The 17,975-nt window shown below is 48.8% G+C and overlaps 1 protein-coding gene across 1 annotated transcript in view; it reads right to left on the bottom strand.

Annotated features, from left to right (window-relative positions):
• Positions 1-17,975, bottom strand: part of TLE2 (TLE family member 2, transcriptional corepressor) — a 221,309-nt gene that overhangs the window by 78,763 nt on the left and 124,571 nt on the right. The window contains exons 3-6 of the mRNA XM_078669649.1: positions 17,832-17,895; positions 14,442-14,486; positions 8,498-8,560; positions 7,772-7,846 (exon numbers count right to left, since the gene is read on the bottom strand). Coding sequence (XP_078525775.1) covers positions 7,772-7,846; positions 8,498-8,560; positions 14,442-14,486; positions 17,832-17,895 — 247 coding nt within the window. The remainder of the gene's footprint in view (positions 1-7,771; positions 7,847-8,497; positions 8,561-14,441; positions 14,487-17,831; positions 17,896-17,975) is intronic.

The following is a 17,975-nucleotide window of genomic DNA, read 5'->3' as shown; positions in this document are numbered from 1 at the left end:
CTACACCACCCTATTCTGTACCAATATACTCTACTTCACTGCTCTCTGCACCACTCTACTCCGCATTGGACCACTCTACGATCCTGCAATCTATCCTGTACTACTCCTTTGTACCCTGCACCACTGCAATCTACTCTGCACCACTCTACGCCAATGCACTATACACCACTTTACTCAAAATGAATGCAATCCAATCTACTCTGCACCCCTGTACTTTATGCCACTTCACTCTTGGCCACTCAACTCCACCCTCTGATACTCTCCTCCATTAAACTCAACTGACCCTCTACTCCACTCTGTGTCATTCTATGACACTACTCCACCCTACAAAGCTCTACGCAGCTCCCATTATGCCACTCCGTGCCACTCTACTCCACTCTACCAAGGGCCCTGCGTCCCTCCGAATGGCTGTAAAAGATAAATTGTTCAAATTTAAAGGGATAGACTGAGAAATGGAAAACACTTCCCAGACACCTGTAAGGTGGATGCCACAGGGTATATTGAGGTAGGAAATGAAGGCCTGGGAGGGGCAGCCACCATACTGACCCTTAATATGAGAGATCGCTGAGGCCAAGCACTTCCGGTGCATCGGTGGTATGTGTGTTAGGGGGCATGAATAACTCTCAGTACTACTAACAAGAGGTGAGAGGATGTAGTCTTACGTCTACAGCGGTCATCCTCGTAGCTGGAGAACTGGGTTTGAGTCTCAGCCATGACGCTCAACATCCTGTGATTCTGGGCAAATCACTTAATCTCCTTGCGCCTAACAAAAATGAATGTGTCCCTCTGTAACAAAACTGGTGCTCATGTAAAGCGATCTGATACCTGAAATCTTTGTGTCGAGTTTGCGCTATATGAACTCATTAAAACATTTTTTTTAAAAGGTAGGTTATTACACTTAACTTTCCCAAACTTCACAAGTTAGTCCTTCCTAACCCTACAATGTCCTTCATTTTGCCTCTTATACCTTATTCCTCTTCACCGGGTACATTTTTAATCATTCTTCTTGCTCCTTCACTTCCACTTAGTTGTTTCTTGCCAGCATTCTTCGGTCTTAACCTCCTCTTCAGCCTCCCTTCTCCCCCCCCCTCAGCTCCGACTTTTCTGCCTGTACTCCTTTTTAATACATCGAGTCTTCTTTAGCCTCGCCTCTTCTCCTTTTCTGTGCTTCACATACCCTTACCATTCATCTCCCCATTTTAGTTACTTCATCTACTTTAACTGCTGTGACAAACCCCAGCAAAATCGACCTAATGGTTATCGTCAATGGTTTGGGAAATCCTGCAATATATTTCTACGTAATGTAAATCATTTGTATATGTTTTTCTAAAGTGTTTGTTTTTATTTCGTATGGTTAAAAAGTATGCATTTTTAGGTTGAGCTTTGGCAGCGCGCAAGCGTTGCTGCAAGCAAGACTTTCTGTAATCGATAAAACCACGTTATTCCTGCCTACAATTGGTTTATTCCAGCGTTGAACTTCTTTGCCGACTCCTGTCGTGTTCCCCCTGCCGATTCTTCACTTCCTTTGAAAACTCAGGAGCACTGGTAAAGTACAGTGTACTAGGGCTTGCCTTCCTTATAGCCTTTGTGTAAGAACTTTTGTATGTATCTTTATTGATGCTTTTCTCCAGTCGCTGCTTCTGCCCGTTTTGGTTCAATACATTTTAAAGTAATTGTGATTGTTTATATAAATTGTTTGAGATTACGTGTTGATCAGCATTAGGCACTGTATTAAGAAATGTTTATGCGAAACAACGTGTGAAATTGTAAGAATATTTTTTAAAGTCTTGGGTAAAACCTTTTTAATAAAACAATAGAATGTACATGTGGAATTAGTGATTCATTGTTATATTTTCTGCCTTTTGTGGTTCTACTTATGAATGTGAGGGAATTGAATGTGAGAATTAAGTTTAATTTGGTGCACATAGGAATTATTTACCTATGATAAGAGCTGTAGAATTGTCCTAATAGACAAATATAAAAAGACCCAGGGAACAATCCTTCTGTTTACTGTACTATACCCAGTTCCTGTGGGTTCAAGGGTTACTCTCTTTCTTTTATAAACCAATCAGATAAGAATATAGCCTCTCCTTAAGAAATTAGGAAACTAACTTACATCTATTTTCTTTTTATATCCAGCCCGTGTTAAATAAGGGAAACAAAAGAATAGCCATTTACCCACTCTCCGTGGATCAGATAAATCAGATAAGTAACTATGTCCTTCTAACCATATATAACCTCATCATCCTACCATGTACCTGATAGACGAGGATTCTTTGGTTAAATATATCTTTCTTCTCTCATTGTATTCTGTACTGGACGAGAGGCTGAAGAAACTCGGGCGCGAAGAACCCTAGCTACACAAGCAGGTACCTCCGGCGAGGGACCATGGATGCGGACAGGAACCTGGAAGAAGAGATCAATGAACTGTAAGAGGAAGCCCGCGTGTCGGAGCCGTAACATGTCAGAGACGTCCAATCAAAGTACCACGAATTCCTGACTGCAGGACAACCGGACCGAGCAGGTAAGTCGACAACACAAAGGGAATGCGGGAACTGCTAGGCAGATCTGTGACTGAACGCAAACCACATTCTTGTCACGGACTGACCAATTTATCCGCACTTTGACTCCACCCAGCTCCCTGTCTGCAGTAGGAGTGGGCGTGACTGACAATGCCTGCACCCTGCTCTCCTTGAGCCTTGTTCTGTCTAATACTGGGTGTTTAGGGCCTTGTTTTTAGTGATCCAGCTTTTGTGTCATAGAATATATCCATCTTCAGTATTACCTGTTTTATATGCTGAAAGAAGGTTGCAGAATGGATCCTTGTTCAACAAATTTGAAATGCTTTGATAGTTATGGAACAGATGGATCACTGGTATCCTGGAAAGCTATCACTCTGCCCTGATAGTATTTCCAGAGGCATATTTGTTTGAATGAGTGGTGAAGGGGCTTGGTGCCACAGCCATGCAACTGTAAAGGGACAACATTGAATCCGTCAACTGTTAACTGCCGAACTTATCACTTCCCCAAGCTGGAAAAGAACACACAGGATATCTCTCTCGTGTCTCTAGATGTGTTAGATGTCTATTTCTGACCTGCACCATTAGTTGGCCATGTGAAAGCCACTGCAACCTTGGCTGTGCATTGAGATTTAGTCTTACAAAAATATTTGAACTCTTGCAGCAATAACATTACCTTTCTCATGCTATCTTGGCAAAAATATTAACGTATGTCCATGTGCTAATATATAGTGAACCCCAAGTTTTTCTCAACCAGTAAGACTAAGCAACTTACAACCTGAAAAAAGAAATAGCAACTGGTGACCTGACATTATATATCCATTGTCCATGGTCTGAATCACAGAGTTGTGCCCTGTTCCTTATAATCATGAGTCCATTAAGTTATGTGGTCAGTGCCCCATGCCGGTGAAAAGTGCCATGGGACAAACTTGCCTTGCTCTTACTAAGCATGGCCTCATGGCTCTGTTTGCACTTGTCAACTGGTATTGGGGGATTCTGTTGCCCAAGCAGAACCACACCCAGCCACTACTGGCACAATTTGCACTCTGATTGATTTAGGACTATGAAAATACATGAATATACATACAGTGTTAAAATATATGTTTGCACATGTGGTCCTGGATCATATTATTGTACACAGACTCCTCCACACTTAACTAACAGCTGTCTGCAAAAGAGCAATGGGGGAGGGGTTGTAACTCATTGAGAATTTGAGCTACAAATGACATGCAAATCTGGCGCATAACCTTGAGTTGGGATTTAATTTCAGCTCTCCCAATAATTAGATCAGTTCCTAGCATTTGGTTGTAAGCTCCTATTTGGATTTCTGGTCAGTATGGTATTTCTTTAGACTGTTTTCCAAATAAGAATACTGTAAGTAGAGTTCAGGCTCAACATGGCTGCCTCCATGATGGTTTTGTAAATGAAATCTGGTATTGATTGCTTTCTGTTTGCAGAGGAAGTGTGACAGCGTCTGGTGAACAGCAGCAGTTTCTTCACTTGGACAGGTGAGTCTTCTTTACCTCCTGCCTACCTCTTCATCGATGCCTTGCTCTAACCATTACCTCTTTGACCAAGTAACCTTAATGTTAAACTTATGAACCCTTGTAAGCATATCTCATCGGGCACACTATATGAAATAAATGGATTGGAATATTTTAAAGGCAACCCCGTCCTATTAAAAACCTAAAATAGTGGTGTTAACATGATACTGATGTATGTTAATTTCTTTTTCCTCCAGACTCTTTTGAAGTCTATGTGCACGGATAAAGGCTGGCCATCACTGGAAAACAGAACTATGAGAAGGAAGCTGGCTATAAAGATTTGCAATACTGGAAGAGGACTAAAGAAAACTCTGAATCTAAAAACAAAAATTGAAGTTGCTGGCTTTCATTAAGCCTTTTTGTTCTTTTTGTATTATTCTAGCATTTTCCCCCTCTTGAACAGTGTCCTGGACTTTCTCTCTGTTCTCTTGTTCAGTATCCTGGCTCCTATGAGGCCAAAGGTGTGTTTTAGATCAATAAAATTACATCTTAACACATCCCCTTTGATGCTTTTTCATTTAATTATTACTTTTTTCAGTCTTTTGCCACTGGTCACCACATTAAACAGCTTCAGCTAATGCTCTGTACCTCAAAGTAAGGCAAGTCCCAGTGAGTCAGGAGTATGGGAGTAGCTGCCCAAGTTGTTAATCTTATCTGAATGCAAAATATAACATTGTTGAAGCCACAACTTTTGTATGCATATGGTCTTGCTACAGCACAAAGCTAGCCAGAAGGAATCTTTCTAAGATTTATTTTGTACAGTGAACCCATCTCACAGTAGAGTTTAAAAAATAATCTTTCCAGAGTAGGAGAATATTGATGCTATAATTGGGACCAGATTCATGGAAGTATTGTTTTTGGTTTGCTTAAGCTTTATAATGCAGACTTGACACACAATCTTTTCAGGATTTATAAACCAGAGCAAATTGATATGTTACAACACTCATCCACATGGGAAAAGTTTTCAGGTTTTTCTAGGCATAGTATTTTTTGTACTGCAAGGGGGCCCTTCCAGTAAAAAATCTAAGCTAGACACCTTTGCACCATAGTGCAAACGCATGTGCATGGTGCTCGACTGCCTAATGGTGCAGTGGTGCAAGGGAGAGGGGTAGACATGGCACTTTCCTGCTCTCTCCCTGTGATGCAACGCAGCAAATTTGAGTGTTGTGCTGCGTTAAGTGACACTATTGTAAATCTAGGCCTTACTTTAGAACTCATGGCATTGCAAATAATTCATGGTATTGTATAAAGAGGGCATATTGCATCCAAGAGGCCTGTTTTTGACAGGAAGGTTCATTGAGGAGGTGATCCTCTAAATATTTCCCTACCACCAAATCCATATTCCTAAACTAATAGTGGGACCGTGCAAGGGAATACTGGCAGTCGGCTAATGTGCTTGTAACATGGAATTTTAAGGTGTAACCCAGCCCGTAACGATTTATTATTGATCCACAGCCACGCTAAGTTATTCATTAAATCACCTGGGAGCTATCTACACTTGGCCTGCCGTTGGTATAAAAACCTGCAAGAGTTTTTCATAGCCATCTTAAAGCCCTTATGTAGTCATTGTCTAGTAATCCACGCTCATTCTGTAGTTGTCCTAATATAATCCTAAAGAATCTATGCTCATTTTTGAGTTCTCATTAAATTATCCTGGAGTAATTCACACTCATCCTGAAATTATCATGGGATCATTCCAGAGTAATCCACTTCCATCCTAAAGCAGTAATAGGATCATCCAGGAATAATCCACAATCATCCTTAAATTGTCTGGAGCCCATCCTGGAGTAATTCACACTCATCCTAAAGTTGTCAATTAGTATTCGTGGAGTTGTAAAAGGTAATCACTCCCTGCCAGTGGAAGTCATCAGAACACCATCCTAGAATAGTTTTTGTGATTACAGTAAGAGAGTCATCAGAACACCATCCTAGAATAGTTTTTGTGATTACAGTAAGAGTCATCCCATTTCCATTTTTTCCCCTGTGGGCAGACTTCAGGATGGTTTGGGATGACGTCCCCAGATAATTGCAGGAGAAGTCATCCAATGACTTCAGAATCACTCCAGGATGATCTTCCTTTTTGACCAGGGACAGCAGCACAGCAGGAACATGAAACAGAAAACAGAGCAGCGAGTGAGGAACCAGTGCGTGGACGACATCTTACCAGCCAGAGAATCCCAGCTCACCCTCTCACACACACACACTTCTCTTGGCCCACTCTCCCCACTCGGGGTCCCGCCGCCGTGCCTACCTCTTCTCCCCTCTTTCCCTATGAAGGTGGCCCACCTCTTGGGGTCCCCACCGCCTTCCTTACCTCTTCTCCCCTCTTTCCCTAGGATGGTGGCCCGCTCTCCACCTCTTGGGGTCCCACCGCCTTGCTTACCTCCGCTCCCCTCTGTACCCGCTGCGCTCCAGTCTTCCTTCCCGGTGAGCTGGGCCTGAGCCACCAGTGCCCCAGAGAAGGCCAGGAGTCCAGGAGCTCCGGCCAAGCCGGAGAGTGACCGCAGCCCAAAGGAGTGAGAGGCCAAGGAGGCGGCGGGGGCCTGCTGGGACAGCTGCAGGAGCTGCTGCTGCTGAAAATGAAAAAATGCATAAGGCTTCAGGGGACGAAGGTGGAGGCTTGCAGTGTATGGCACGGTCACTACATTTACATAGCTCTGACTGGATCAGACACTTCATTGAAGCTTTCAAGCTGGGCGGCACACTGCTGCAGAACCCAAAGCCTGAGGGGTTTTTAGGTCGAGCCTAGAGCAGCGCATGCGCGGTTTGCTCGACTTTTAGTACGGGGTAAAAAAAGTGCTACCAGATGCTGCCATGGTCGGCCTAGAGCTTGCGTGCATGTGCTCGGGCGCGCGCTTTGCTTGCGTCTCTGTGTTTCAATTTCCTCCCCCTCCCCCACCACAGATCGCGTCACTCTGCTGGCCTCCACCCTACGCCTCTCTATACTGCAGCAGGCCGCGCGATCCCTTTCATCAGTTTCACTTTCGCTGCATTCATCAGTTTCACTTTCGCGGCCAATGATTGTTTCAGTGGTTATTGGCTTAAGCCCTGCACTCTTAAAGGAACCGTTCTATGCATTTACTCCAGTTTGTGAGTAGATTCAATTATTGGAAGGCAGGGGACCTTTGGTGGAAGGGTGTGTGTGAATTCATGCAAATGGCGGTATTTATAGATCAGCAACAGAGGCTTCGGTATTCTTAGGTTGCGGGTATGACTTTTAGAGGACAGGCTGTGATCTCTAAAATGAGGTGCAGACAATTTATAGAGATACAATAACGTGCATTAAAGCAATTATGCATGTGATGAAAGTCAACTGTGCTCAAAGAGAAGACGCGAGGGGGACGGGAAGGGAGGAAAGTCATCTGAAAGACAAGGACGGGAACAACTGGACGTTTTAAGTCAAAGTCAATTTTCATGGGAATACAGAGACTTTGCAAAAACGGAATCATATGCAGTCAAGAGTGCAGCACAACTAACAACAGCAACTACATACACAATCTGCTGCACTCCCGTGCCCTTGAGCCACCGTCACCAGGGTTGCCTTCACAGCGCTTAACAATCCGGGCACTGATGCCAGCCACACAAATGTTTTGTGCCCAACCTTGCAAGGTAAGAATAAAGTGTGCCCCGTGTGAGGTCTCGGTTCTCATTCCCCTGGCGCCCTAGCTTCACCTGAGGCAGGTACCCCAACTCTCAAAGCAGACTCACCCCAATGACGCAGTTCAGCTCCGCCATGGTCACCTGCTTGGCGCGTTCTACGGCCTGGACCACCTGCTGCTGGTGCTGAGGAGAGAGGAAAGAGGTGAGCCCAGCCAGGCGACTGACCCCTCCCCAGCCCAAGCAGCCTTAGGGCTTCACTTAACCTGTTTATCCAAAGGAAAGCCTAACCTATTCTCTACCGGGACACGTGGGCAGCAGGTCTTCTAAGATCCCCCCTCCAACACCATTCAGAGGGACCCAACCCATGTCAGTAAAAACACATCCGAGAGGGGCGTCTTTCAGACTGTACACACCAGCCACAATAACGAAACACAAAGAAAAGAAAAAGAAACAAACAAAAAAACTTCCATAGCAGTGAAAAACAATCAATTGAAGAGGGTTACTGTTGTCATATCCACTACTTGCAATTTTTTAATTGTATTTTGGGGTTTTAACTTGGAAACCATAACTGCAATTCAACATCCATCTATCCATCCATCCACCCATCCATAAGATCTGACGACAAGATACAAGGACCAGGTGCAGGACCCCATCAGAGTCGTAACCAGGGAGACAAACTCTCCTACAGGAACCGGACCCCAAGACACCATTGGACGCTCCCGCCCCAAGCAAATAACCAATGACTGGTTTGTCTGCTCCTCAGGTCTTCTCCGTGGGCCCCGAAACCAAAACCGGCCCTTTTACCGGAGACCACACAGCACAGCACCCACTTACCTCCTGCATCAGGAAAGGAATGACTTGGGAGCAAATGCCGCTCAATCGCTTCACGATCTCCACCTGAAAGAAAAAGAAGAGGAAAGTGAAGAGAGGGACTCTGTGCCCATGGGCATCACAAGACCCCCCCCTCCCCCAACACATGGACTCAAGTCTTAGTTTGGCACGGGCAAAACAACATCACTCGACTATCTAGCCGACACGTGGCCAACACCGTTCACTAGACTGTGCAACTGGCATGTAACCAACACACGTCACTTGCCTGTCCCATTGGTACACACTCAACCAACTGTTGACAGGCTTACGCCCACACCACCACTTGACTGTTGATTGTGTATGGCAGGGGCTGCTCGTAGGGCGGCCTGTGTATGGCAGGGGCTGCTCGTAGGGCGGCCTGTGTATGGCAGGGGCTGCTCGTAGGGTGTGGTGTGTATGGCAGGGGCTGCTCGTAGGGTGGCGTGTGTATGGCAGAGGTTGCTCGTAGGGCGGCCTGTGTATGGCAGAGGTTGCTCGTGGGGCGGCCTGTGTATGGCAGAGGTTGCTCGTAGGGCGGCCTGTGTATGGCAGAGGTTGCTCGTAGGGCGGCCTGTGTATGGCAGAGGTTGCTCGTAGGGCGGCCTGTGTATGGCAGGGGCTGCTTGTAGGGTCTTGTGTGTATGGCAGGGGCTGCTCGTAGGGTCTTGTGTGTATGGCAGGGGCTGCTCGTAGGGTCTTGTGTGTATGGCAGGGGCTGCTCGTAGGGTCTTGTGTGTATGGCAGGGGCTGCTCGTAGGGTGGCGTGTGCATGGCAGGGGCTGCTCGTAGGGTGGCGTGTGCATGGCAGAGGCTGCTCGTAGGGCGGCCTGTGTATGGCAGGGGCTGCTCGTAGGGCGGCGTGTGTATGGCAGGGGCTGCTCGTAGGGCGGCCTGTGTATGGCAGGGGCTGCTCGTAGGGCGGCCTGTGTATGGCAGGGGCTGCTCGTAGGGCGGCATGTGTGTGGCAGGGGCTGCTCGTAGGGCGGCATGTGTGTGGCAGAAGGCTGCTCGTAGGGCGGCATGTGTGTGGCAGAAGGCTGCTCGTAGGGTGGCGTGTGTGGCAGAGGCTGCTCGTAGGGCGGCCTGTGTATGGCAGGGGCTGCTCATAGGGTGTTGTGTGTGTGGCAGGGGCTGCTCGTAGGGTGTTGTGTGTGTGGCAGGGGCTGCTCGTAGGGTGTTGTGTGTGTGGCAGGGGCTGCTCGTAGGGTGTTTTGTGTGTGGCAGGGGCTGCTCGTAGGGTGTTGTGTGTGTGGCAGGGGCTGCTCGTAGGGTCTTGTGTGTATGGCAGGGGCTGCTCGTAGGGTCTTGTGTGTATGGCAGGGGCTGCTCGTAGGGTCTTGTGTGTATGGCAGGGGCTGCTCGTAGGGTGTTGTGTGTATGGCAGGGGCTGCTTGTAGGGTGTTGTGTGTATGGCAGGGGCTGCTCAAGACGAGAACGAGGTTGAGAGAAGTGAACACAGGTTAGAGAGGAGATATGAGGCCCCTTGTAAAATGTGAGCACTGAAGATAGACCCAGAGATTAGACAGCAAGTGTCAGAGCTCCAAAGGGGAATCTTAAAATGAGGTGGGATGAGAACGGAGAGGCGATGGCTCCAAGAACAAGCGGAGGTTGCAATGCGAGGACTCCAAAGAACGCTTTGAGGGCTCCAAGGTGGAGTCTGACGATATAGCGCCCAGAAGAGATACAGAGTTATAGAGGTGCTTGCACTCCAGGAAGAGGGGCCACAGCAGGTGGACAAAAATTGTAAATTGTAAAATTGTAAATTGATACTTGTATAGCGCACTACTCACCCGCAAGGGTCTCAAGGCGCTTGTACGAATACCGCTGTGGAACCCATCCTGGCTTTCCCTGTGAGGTGTCCACTCATGGGCACCCCCCAAGGTGGAGGCCAGGCATCCTTAGCGTTGTGGGGGCCGTTGTGGAGATTAAGCAAGCTATTGCCCAGAGGTGCAGAGTGGAACCCATGATTGGAATAGGCACCGAGGCGAGAATTATCAGGTCCGTGGAATTTTAAGCCCAAGACCTGCCGAGGCGGGGAATTGAACCCTGGTCCCGGGCTAGACCTCTGCATCAGGGTCTGCCGCTCTAACCATTGAGCCACACTTATCCACGACAGGACCTTAAGCAAGCACAGGGTAAAGCCTGCAGCAAGCACCCATGCAAACAGCTCGCAGGGGCAGAACAGGCCCCAGTCGGGTGCCTGGAAGACCATGGAAGGCACACGATGGCAGGGAGCTGCCTGCCAAGGGCCACACTCCGGGCCCTGTCAGTTGGCTGCCATGGTGCCTACCTTCAGGGACTTCGAGGTGCCCCAGAGCGGGCACCTCGAAGTCCCTGAAGGTAGGCACCTTGGCAGCCAACGGACAGGGCCCGGAGTGTGGCCCTTGGAGGCAGCTCCCAAGGCACAGAGCTCGTGCCATAGCATGGAATACCAAGGGCCTCAAGAAGGCATCATAGCCAGTGGGGCTTAATGGCAAGCACCTGGAAAGGCATGGGTGGCACTGGGCTGGGCTGCTCAGTCTGGGGTGGCAGCAGGGCATAGCTTCAGGGAAGCACCATTTCAAAAAGCTGGCAACGGCTGGAGTGGGACCCATAGCAGGCAGCTGGCAGGGGCTGAAGTGGGACCCATAGCAGGCAGCTGGCAGGGGCTGGAGTGGGACCCATAGCAGGCCGCTGGCAGGGGCTGGAGTGGGATCGGGCATTGACAGGCGGCTGGTAAAGCCTGCAGGGGCACCCGACCATGCCAGGCAGCTGGCAGGGCGAGGGCCCTGCCGTAGGCACCATGGCTGCACCAGGGCGGCAGCTCCAAAGGGCCAAAGGGGGGCTGATTGCAGGCAGCTCACAGGGCTCAGAGCGCGCACCTTGGCATGCAAGCCCCCGAGCCAGCACCATAGCTCGCAGCTGGCACACTGCCAGCCCCCCTGGCACACAGCCCGGCGATGACAGCAGGGAGAAAGCTGGCGAGGGAGAGAACGGAAAAGAAAGTGTAACTGGAACAACAGGGCCTGGCCGGGCATCAAAGAGATGCCTCCGTATGAACATTTTGTTAACCCTTCATGCCCCAGCGGTGGGTAAACTGGGCGTCTCCCTTAAACCAGCCGCATGCCCAGACCTGCAAGGGGGCGGGGGGCAGCTGCTGTAACACACGCGCCCCTAGGGTATCCGACTGGATAATAATTACGCACTTGTATAGCGCACGACTACCCGGAGGCATTTCGGTGCTTGTACGAATACCGCTGTGGAACCCTTCCTGGCCTTTCCCTGTCAAGTTCCCACTCCTGGGCACCCCCAAGGTGAAGCCAGGCATCCTTAGCGTTGTGGGGGCTGTTGTGGAGATTAAGCAAGCTATTGCCCAGAGGTGCAGAGTGGGACTCAGGATTAGAATAGGTACCGAGGCGAGAATTATCAGGTCTGAGGAAATTGAGCCCAAGAACCCACCGAGGCAGGAATTGAACCCTGGTCCTGGGCCAGACTTCTGCATCAGAGTCTGCCGCTCTAACCATTGAGCCACATCCCAAAGCGATCCAGACGCGCATCCGAGGGCACTTTATAGTTAAAGCCTCGTCTGTCTCTCAGACACCTCTCCAAAGCCACCCTCGCCAGCCGGGTGCCCGCCACCTCCCGCGTGCTTCTTCAAAGCCGTCGCAAGCTGGCAGGATGCTGGAGTGGCCAGGACCGGTGCCAGCCGCTGGCAAGGACCAACGGAAGATGACCTTGTCTGCGCTTTCGGGTCATGGAAACACTGAATTATGCTGCAGTGTTTGTACAGCACTTTCCTGTCCCTGACAAGGCCCAAAGCACTTTCCCCATGGAGTAAGCGAGCGCTCAGATTGAAATACATCACACACAAAAACAAGCACTGGCAAAGCCAATCGGTCTCAGGAATGCCCGAGTTATTGGCATGGTCAAAGTGGAATGCACAGCTGAAGCGAGATCCCTGGCCCCGGGGCCGTTCCCCCGAACACAGCGGGTCTTTAATTGATCCAAAGAGGCATGGAAGGTTCAGGGTCATTTTTGTTTATGGCTAAAAAAAAAAACTTGTAAGGTCTCAAAGGCAAGACCTATTGGCTATGCCAATTCTTGTTGTTTTTGCCTCCTGTCCCCTTCTCCTCTACCCTAGGGATGGTTCTCACTTCAAGCAGCTCAGCTAGGATTAGGGGAAGGGGGGCAAATCTGAAGCCACATTAGCATATTTCCATGCAAATTCTCCACATGAGCACTTCTACATTTTGCTTCAACTTATTCGAATCATTGGATTTAGAGTCCGTAGTAAACGAAAAGAAAGATTATCGCATCCGAGACACCTTTAAAAAAAATCCGACTTAAAAAAGGCGAGACTTTACACATGAAGTTTGAGTGTTCTATTCATTTTAAATAGATATAAATAAATGTAGTTGATGTATTGTTGAAAGTCACCAACTAATGCCACTTCTCCTGGAAAACAGCAATGGTTTATACAGTCGCGCGGTGCTAAAAATAGGTGACTTATCTCCGCAGCAGTCTCTACAAGAAATGCTTCAAATAAATAAAGATAAAATATACTTTATTTATATCACGTGTGCACTGTACTCACTTATACAAACATTCTTCAATCCTATTAAAGGAAAGTTAAATGAGGGACCTGTTTCGATATCTGACAAAAGGCAGACGCAATTAAACCGCAGACAGATATCGAACGCAATGATGTTGATGCAGTTTTTAAGTTCACAACACAATAGAACAACTAAACAACTATTGTACATATTACAGGCCTATATTTTTTATTATTTTTGCTTCATTCTGGAACGCATACTTCACCAAAATCAACTAATTTAAATTAAAGTTGTTGTTCGTGTAGGTGAGTGGTTTGTGAAGAACTAAATGTAGTAATGCCGGGAAGTTTGCCCAGAGCCGCTTCAGAAAAAAAGACGCATACAGCCTCAACAAACAGCAATTTGACCTCGGTATATGAATGCACAGCAAATGTGGCGAGATAAGAACAAGATTTACTGGCCTGTCTACAGAGGAGTTTGAAGCCAGTAAAAACACTGCTCATGTTAAAAATGGTTCCTGAAACAGATCCTAAAATGAAATCAGTGGAGGCATACTGGTCCACGTTCTTGTTGAGGGCTAAACACGGGAAGGGGCATAAAAAATGCATGCCATGGATAAACGGGGAGCAAGAATTTCAGAGCGATGATGGAGCCAGGAAATGGGAAGGCCATAGGCGGGCTGAAGCCCACGAAGTATATACAACAGGTCTCGAAGATAGTCAGCAGGAATGTAGATGAACCCTCACACACTAACATAGGCGGCACGCTTCAGAGGGTTGTCTATATCCGCCGGACATTTTGAAAGGGTGGATGGGCTCGATGAATCAAGCGGAGAGAACTTTGGTTTTCATTTTGTTTCTCAACTGTTGAGGTGGTCAGTGTGTAAATACAACTCTGCCGAGAATGCAAAAGGGATGAAATAGAAAACACATGTACTCTCATGGAGTGCTGAATGGAAAAGAAAAAAGTAGTTCCCTAAATATGAGCAGTGGAATTATGCAAGCCGGCCAGTCAAAAGGATTGTGAAGCAGCTGTACTCTAGGAGAGGAACAAAAAGAGAATGGGGCACGGCAAGCCATTGAATAAGAAGCAAGCAAATGAGTGACAAGAAACCCAACCAATGATAAGCAACGGGGGAGCTGTACGGCCAGTGAGCTCACAATTGGTCTTTTGCACCTAGACAGCTTGTGCGGCATGGAAGGCTAGATGTAAGAGGGAGGAGACTAACAAGGGGAGGCGCACCAGCGAACGTGATTCTAGAGTGGGGAAGGGAGTGGGAGGATAGGCTGTGGCAAGACTACGGGCAAAACAAGCATCTTCAACAACGGGATGGGGAAGAGCCGAAGACAGCGAGAGTGGGAGCGCCATGACACACATTTTTCCCGCCCGCTACTCACCTGTTTGTGCATCTCAACGTTGAGGCCACAAGACATCTCGTAGTACTGAAAAGAAAAGAAGACATGATTGAGGGGAGTTCACCAATAGCAATTTACTCGCCGCAGCGATCACAAGATACTCCACAGTGAGCTGCACTAAGTTACACAGAGGCTGCACTACAGGTCACCACCGCCCTGGAGTAGCACTGGTTTACACAGAGGCCGCACGCCTGGTCACCGCAGCCCTCGAGTAGCGCTGGTTTACACAGAGACTGCACTCTTGTGTTACAAACCGCCTCTTGGAGTGCAACTAGTTTGCACAGAGACGGCACTCCCCTACCACAACCCAACCCACCGATTTTCTTTGAGCATAAGTGAGTACGTAATGAAAGCACAGAGCAAGTGACATTAAATAAACTGATGGAGTGTAACAACACAGGTCAAGGGCAAAACACTCAAATCAAACCGGGTGAGACAATGAAGGACAGGCGACATAGTGGGAGACATTTGAAAGACAGGCGTCAGAGTGTGAGGCATGGGAAACACAAGAAAACACATCAGTGAGCAGCGACTATCCCGGTGTGACCTCGAAGGCTGCTTAACCGGACAAATGTGCACACCACGTGCAGTGGGCCCCAACAGGCCAGTAGGTTCGGCGTTCCATCTGCCACACGTCCCTTAAATACCAGCCCCATAACACCCTGCCAATGAAACACCAGCCCCTGCTCTACGCGTCTTAAACGGTTATGCAACGTTACAATGCATGCTTTTACCCCGCAAGCCATTACAATGCAAGTTTCTACAACGACTTACTGTCGGGGGTGCTCTGGAGTTTGGAATAGTATCATTTACTATACCAACTCCAGTCTGTGCAACAGTAGGGAAGGTGCTCGAGTAAAATACAACCCCTTATACCCCCGGTTGTTTCCCATCCTAAACACAACCCCAGGTGTCCATCTGTCCCCTAAACACCATCCCATGTGTCAATCTGACCAGGGGCGGCTCTAGGCTCATGGCGGCCCTAGGCAGTGAGCGTAGGTAGGGGGCCCCGGAAGAGGGGGTCTGGGCAGAGCCCCCCGGAGCTCAGGAGGGGGGGGTCAGGGTGTTAGGAAGTGGAACAGAGCCGGAGGCCGCCAAATCCCTGCCAGGGGCCGTCACGCAAATATGCATCCATCCTCAGAGGATTATTATATTAAGGATATATATTGGCGTGGAAGCCCCTGGGGTTTGGTGGCCCTGTGCAGGTGCACAGCTTGCACATGCCTAAGGCCGCCCCATATCTGCCCTTTAAACGCTAGCCCTCTGTCTGCCTCTTAGTGTCCGCCTTCTGCCTTCAGTCCCTCCGGGTAGTAGAGGACACAGCAGGGTCTGAAGTGGAGCTGCCGGTTCACCCCTTCTGGGCCAAGACCCTGGCAGCGAGGGTGGAGACAGAGCGTCTGAACCGGTGTGCACAACTCCCTGACTCCATGCAGAGGCTGTGGGCCTTGGCACCTGCTTCTGGGGCGACTGGTCGGTTCTGGGCAGGTACTTCGTACAGGAGTTCCCTGGTGGCCCTGGGCACCTCTGGTTTATTACAACACCACACACCCACTGGTTAGAAGAAAGACCCTTAAGTTCAAGTCCTGTGACTTTTGCTAACCCTAAACCAAGTGTGTGTTTTTGAAAAGGGGCAGCAGCAGCACAGGCCAGAAAACCCCTCTGGCCCAGTGAGGTGTTCCTGCTCCCTACAGGGCCTGGAGAAGCAGCCCCACAGGAAGGTTTCTCTCTGAGCAGAACGCCCTAAAAGATAAACCAGGTTACCTGGAAGAGGAGGGAGTATTCTCTAAAAGGCTAACAAGACTGGGCCACAGCAGTTGTTCTCGGTCTTGTCCTCCAGAGCTCCCACAGATGGGACCAGAGAAACTGGGCCATGCATCGGTCTGTTAAAACTGGTGAGAGTTGTGGAAGGCAAGGCAGAAGTGCAACAGAGACACCTACAGATCATGGAGGGTACTGCATCAACTCAAGCTTCAGAGGGAGGAGGCAGACATCAGTGCAGTAGGGACATCTTGTGGTCAGTCAAGATGAAACACTGGCTGGACTCCTAAGAGAAGCAGCTGGCACATAGTGCAGCAGTGACACCCAGGGGCCAGAGAGAGTACAACACTGCCTAATGGCAAGGGGCAGAGAGCAGAAAGGTGCTGGAGCAGCAGTGACACCAATAGGCCAGCATGAGTATTACCATTGACCAATAACGTTAGAGAGTCAACAGGCATTGTTGGAGCAGTGACACCCTGTGGCTATTAGCAGTAGGGCACTTGTCAGTGTCCAGAGGGTGTGAGCAAACACATGTAGCAGGGACTATATTCTAATGCTTATTCGGCACCCTTCACTCTTGTTCCTAAATACCCGACAGCAGTAAGAACAGGTGTGCGTCAGCCACAGGTGTGACAGCGCAACCCCGTAGAAGTCAACATGGCATCTGTAGGGGTGTAGTTTCAGAACTATGCCGCTTACTACTCGCTGGTAACTAGGAACAAGAGTGAATCACTCCACGGATGTTTGACAACTGGTTTGTCCTAAATGGCAACACAACTGAGCTATTGCTGGTAGGTCCAAGTATTGTTCTAAAAACAAAAAAATAATAATAATAAAAACTTGGCTCAGAATGTAAACACATATTTTTTAAGGGCTGCCAAATACCGACGGGCACATAGTAAGGGCACTGGGGGTCGCTCTGTATTCAAACGTGGCCATAGAGCGGCAAGTGGATGTGGCTTGAGTAGTAGAAAGCATTATCTAAACCTGCCTTTACGTCTCAGCCTTTGCTACGTGATAGAGACGCAGTGGGTTTCGGCACAAGGTTGGATTATTGCAGAGCCTTCTTCATGCAAGAAACAAGCGTGTAGACAACACAAAACCCAAAATGTGGCAACCTGATTAGTCGCCAAAATTCTCCGAAGAGCCTGCATCTCGTCTACCTTCTCATGACTCCACTGGTTACCTCCCTTGCTATGGAGCGACTTTCAAATTAATATCATGAATCATAAGGCTATCTTCTCATCGGTCTCCAGCTACTCCGTGGAACTGTGGTGGGCCTATTGTGGACAGCAGAAAGCGGAGCACAACACCAAAGAGTCTGCTTGTAGTCCATTGCTAGCCACCCGGATATACTAGCCACATGACCCAATCTGCCTACCACTTGTGACACACCCCACCCCCCCCCCCCCCCCCCAGGGTCACGCAAGGGCTCCTGCCTAGAGCAAAGTCTGATATCTGAAGACTACAGGCCTTGACTAGTGCAAGTGAACACCTTCACTGCCTACTATGTACCGGTGGTGCTCAATGCTGGGAGCCACTGGAGCTCAGTTGACATTTATTACATGAATGGGGTGGGACAGTGAAGTCTCAGACCCTCCCCCGGCCACTCACCATGACGTAGTGTCTCTGCACCTCGGTCTTCTCACTGGCCAGCTTGTCACACTCCAGCTTGAGGCTGCAATAGAAACACAGGTGGCATTACTGCTCTGTGCAGGTGTACCTCGAGCATCATGGATTCCACCCGGTGGAGGTCTA

Source organism: Lissotriton helveticus, chromosome 12 (assembly GCF_964261635.1).
Source record: "Lissotriton helveticus chromosome 12, aLisHel1.1, whole genome shotgun sequence".
Classification (NCBI taxonomy): Eukaryota; Metazoa; Chordata; class Amphibia; order Caudata; family Salamandridae; genus Lissotriton; species Lissotriton helveticus.
Note: the sequence above shows the minus strand (reverse complement) of the source record. Positions and strands in the feature narration are given on the sequence as shown.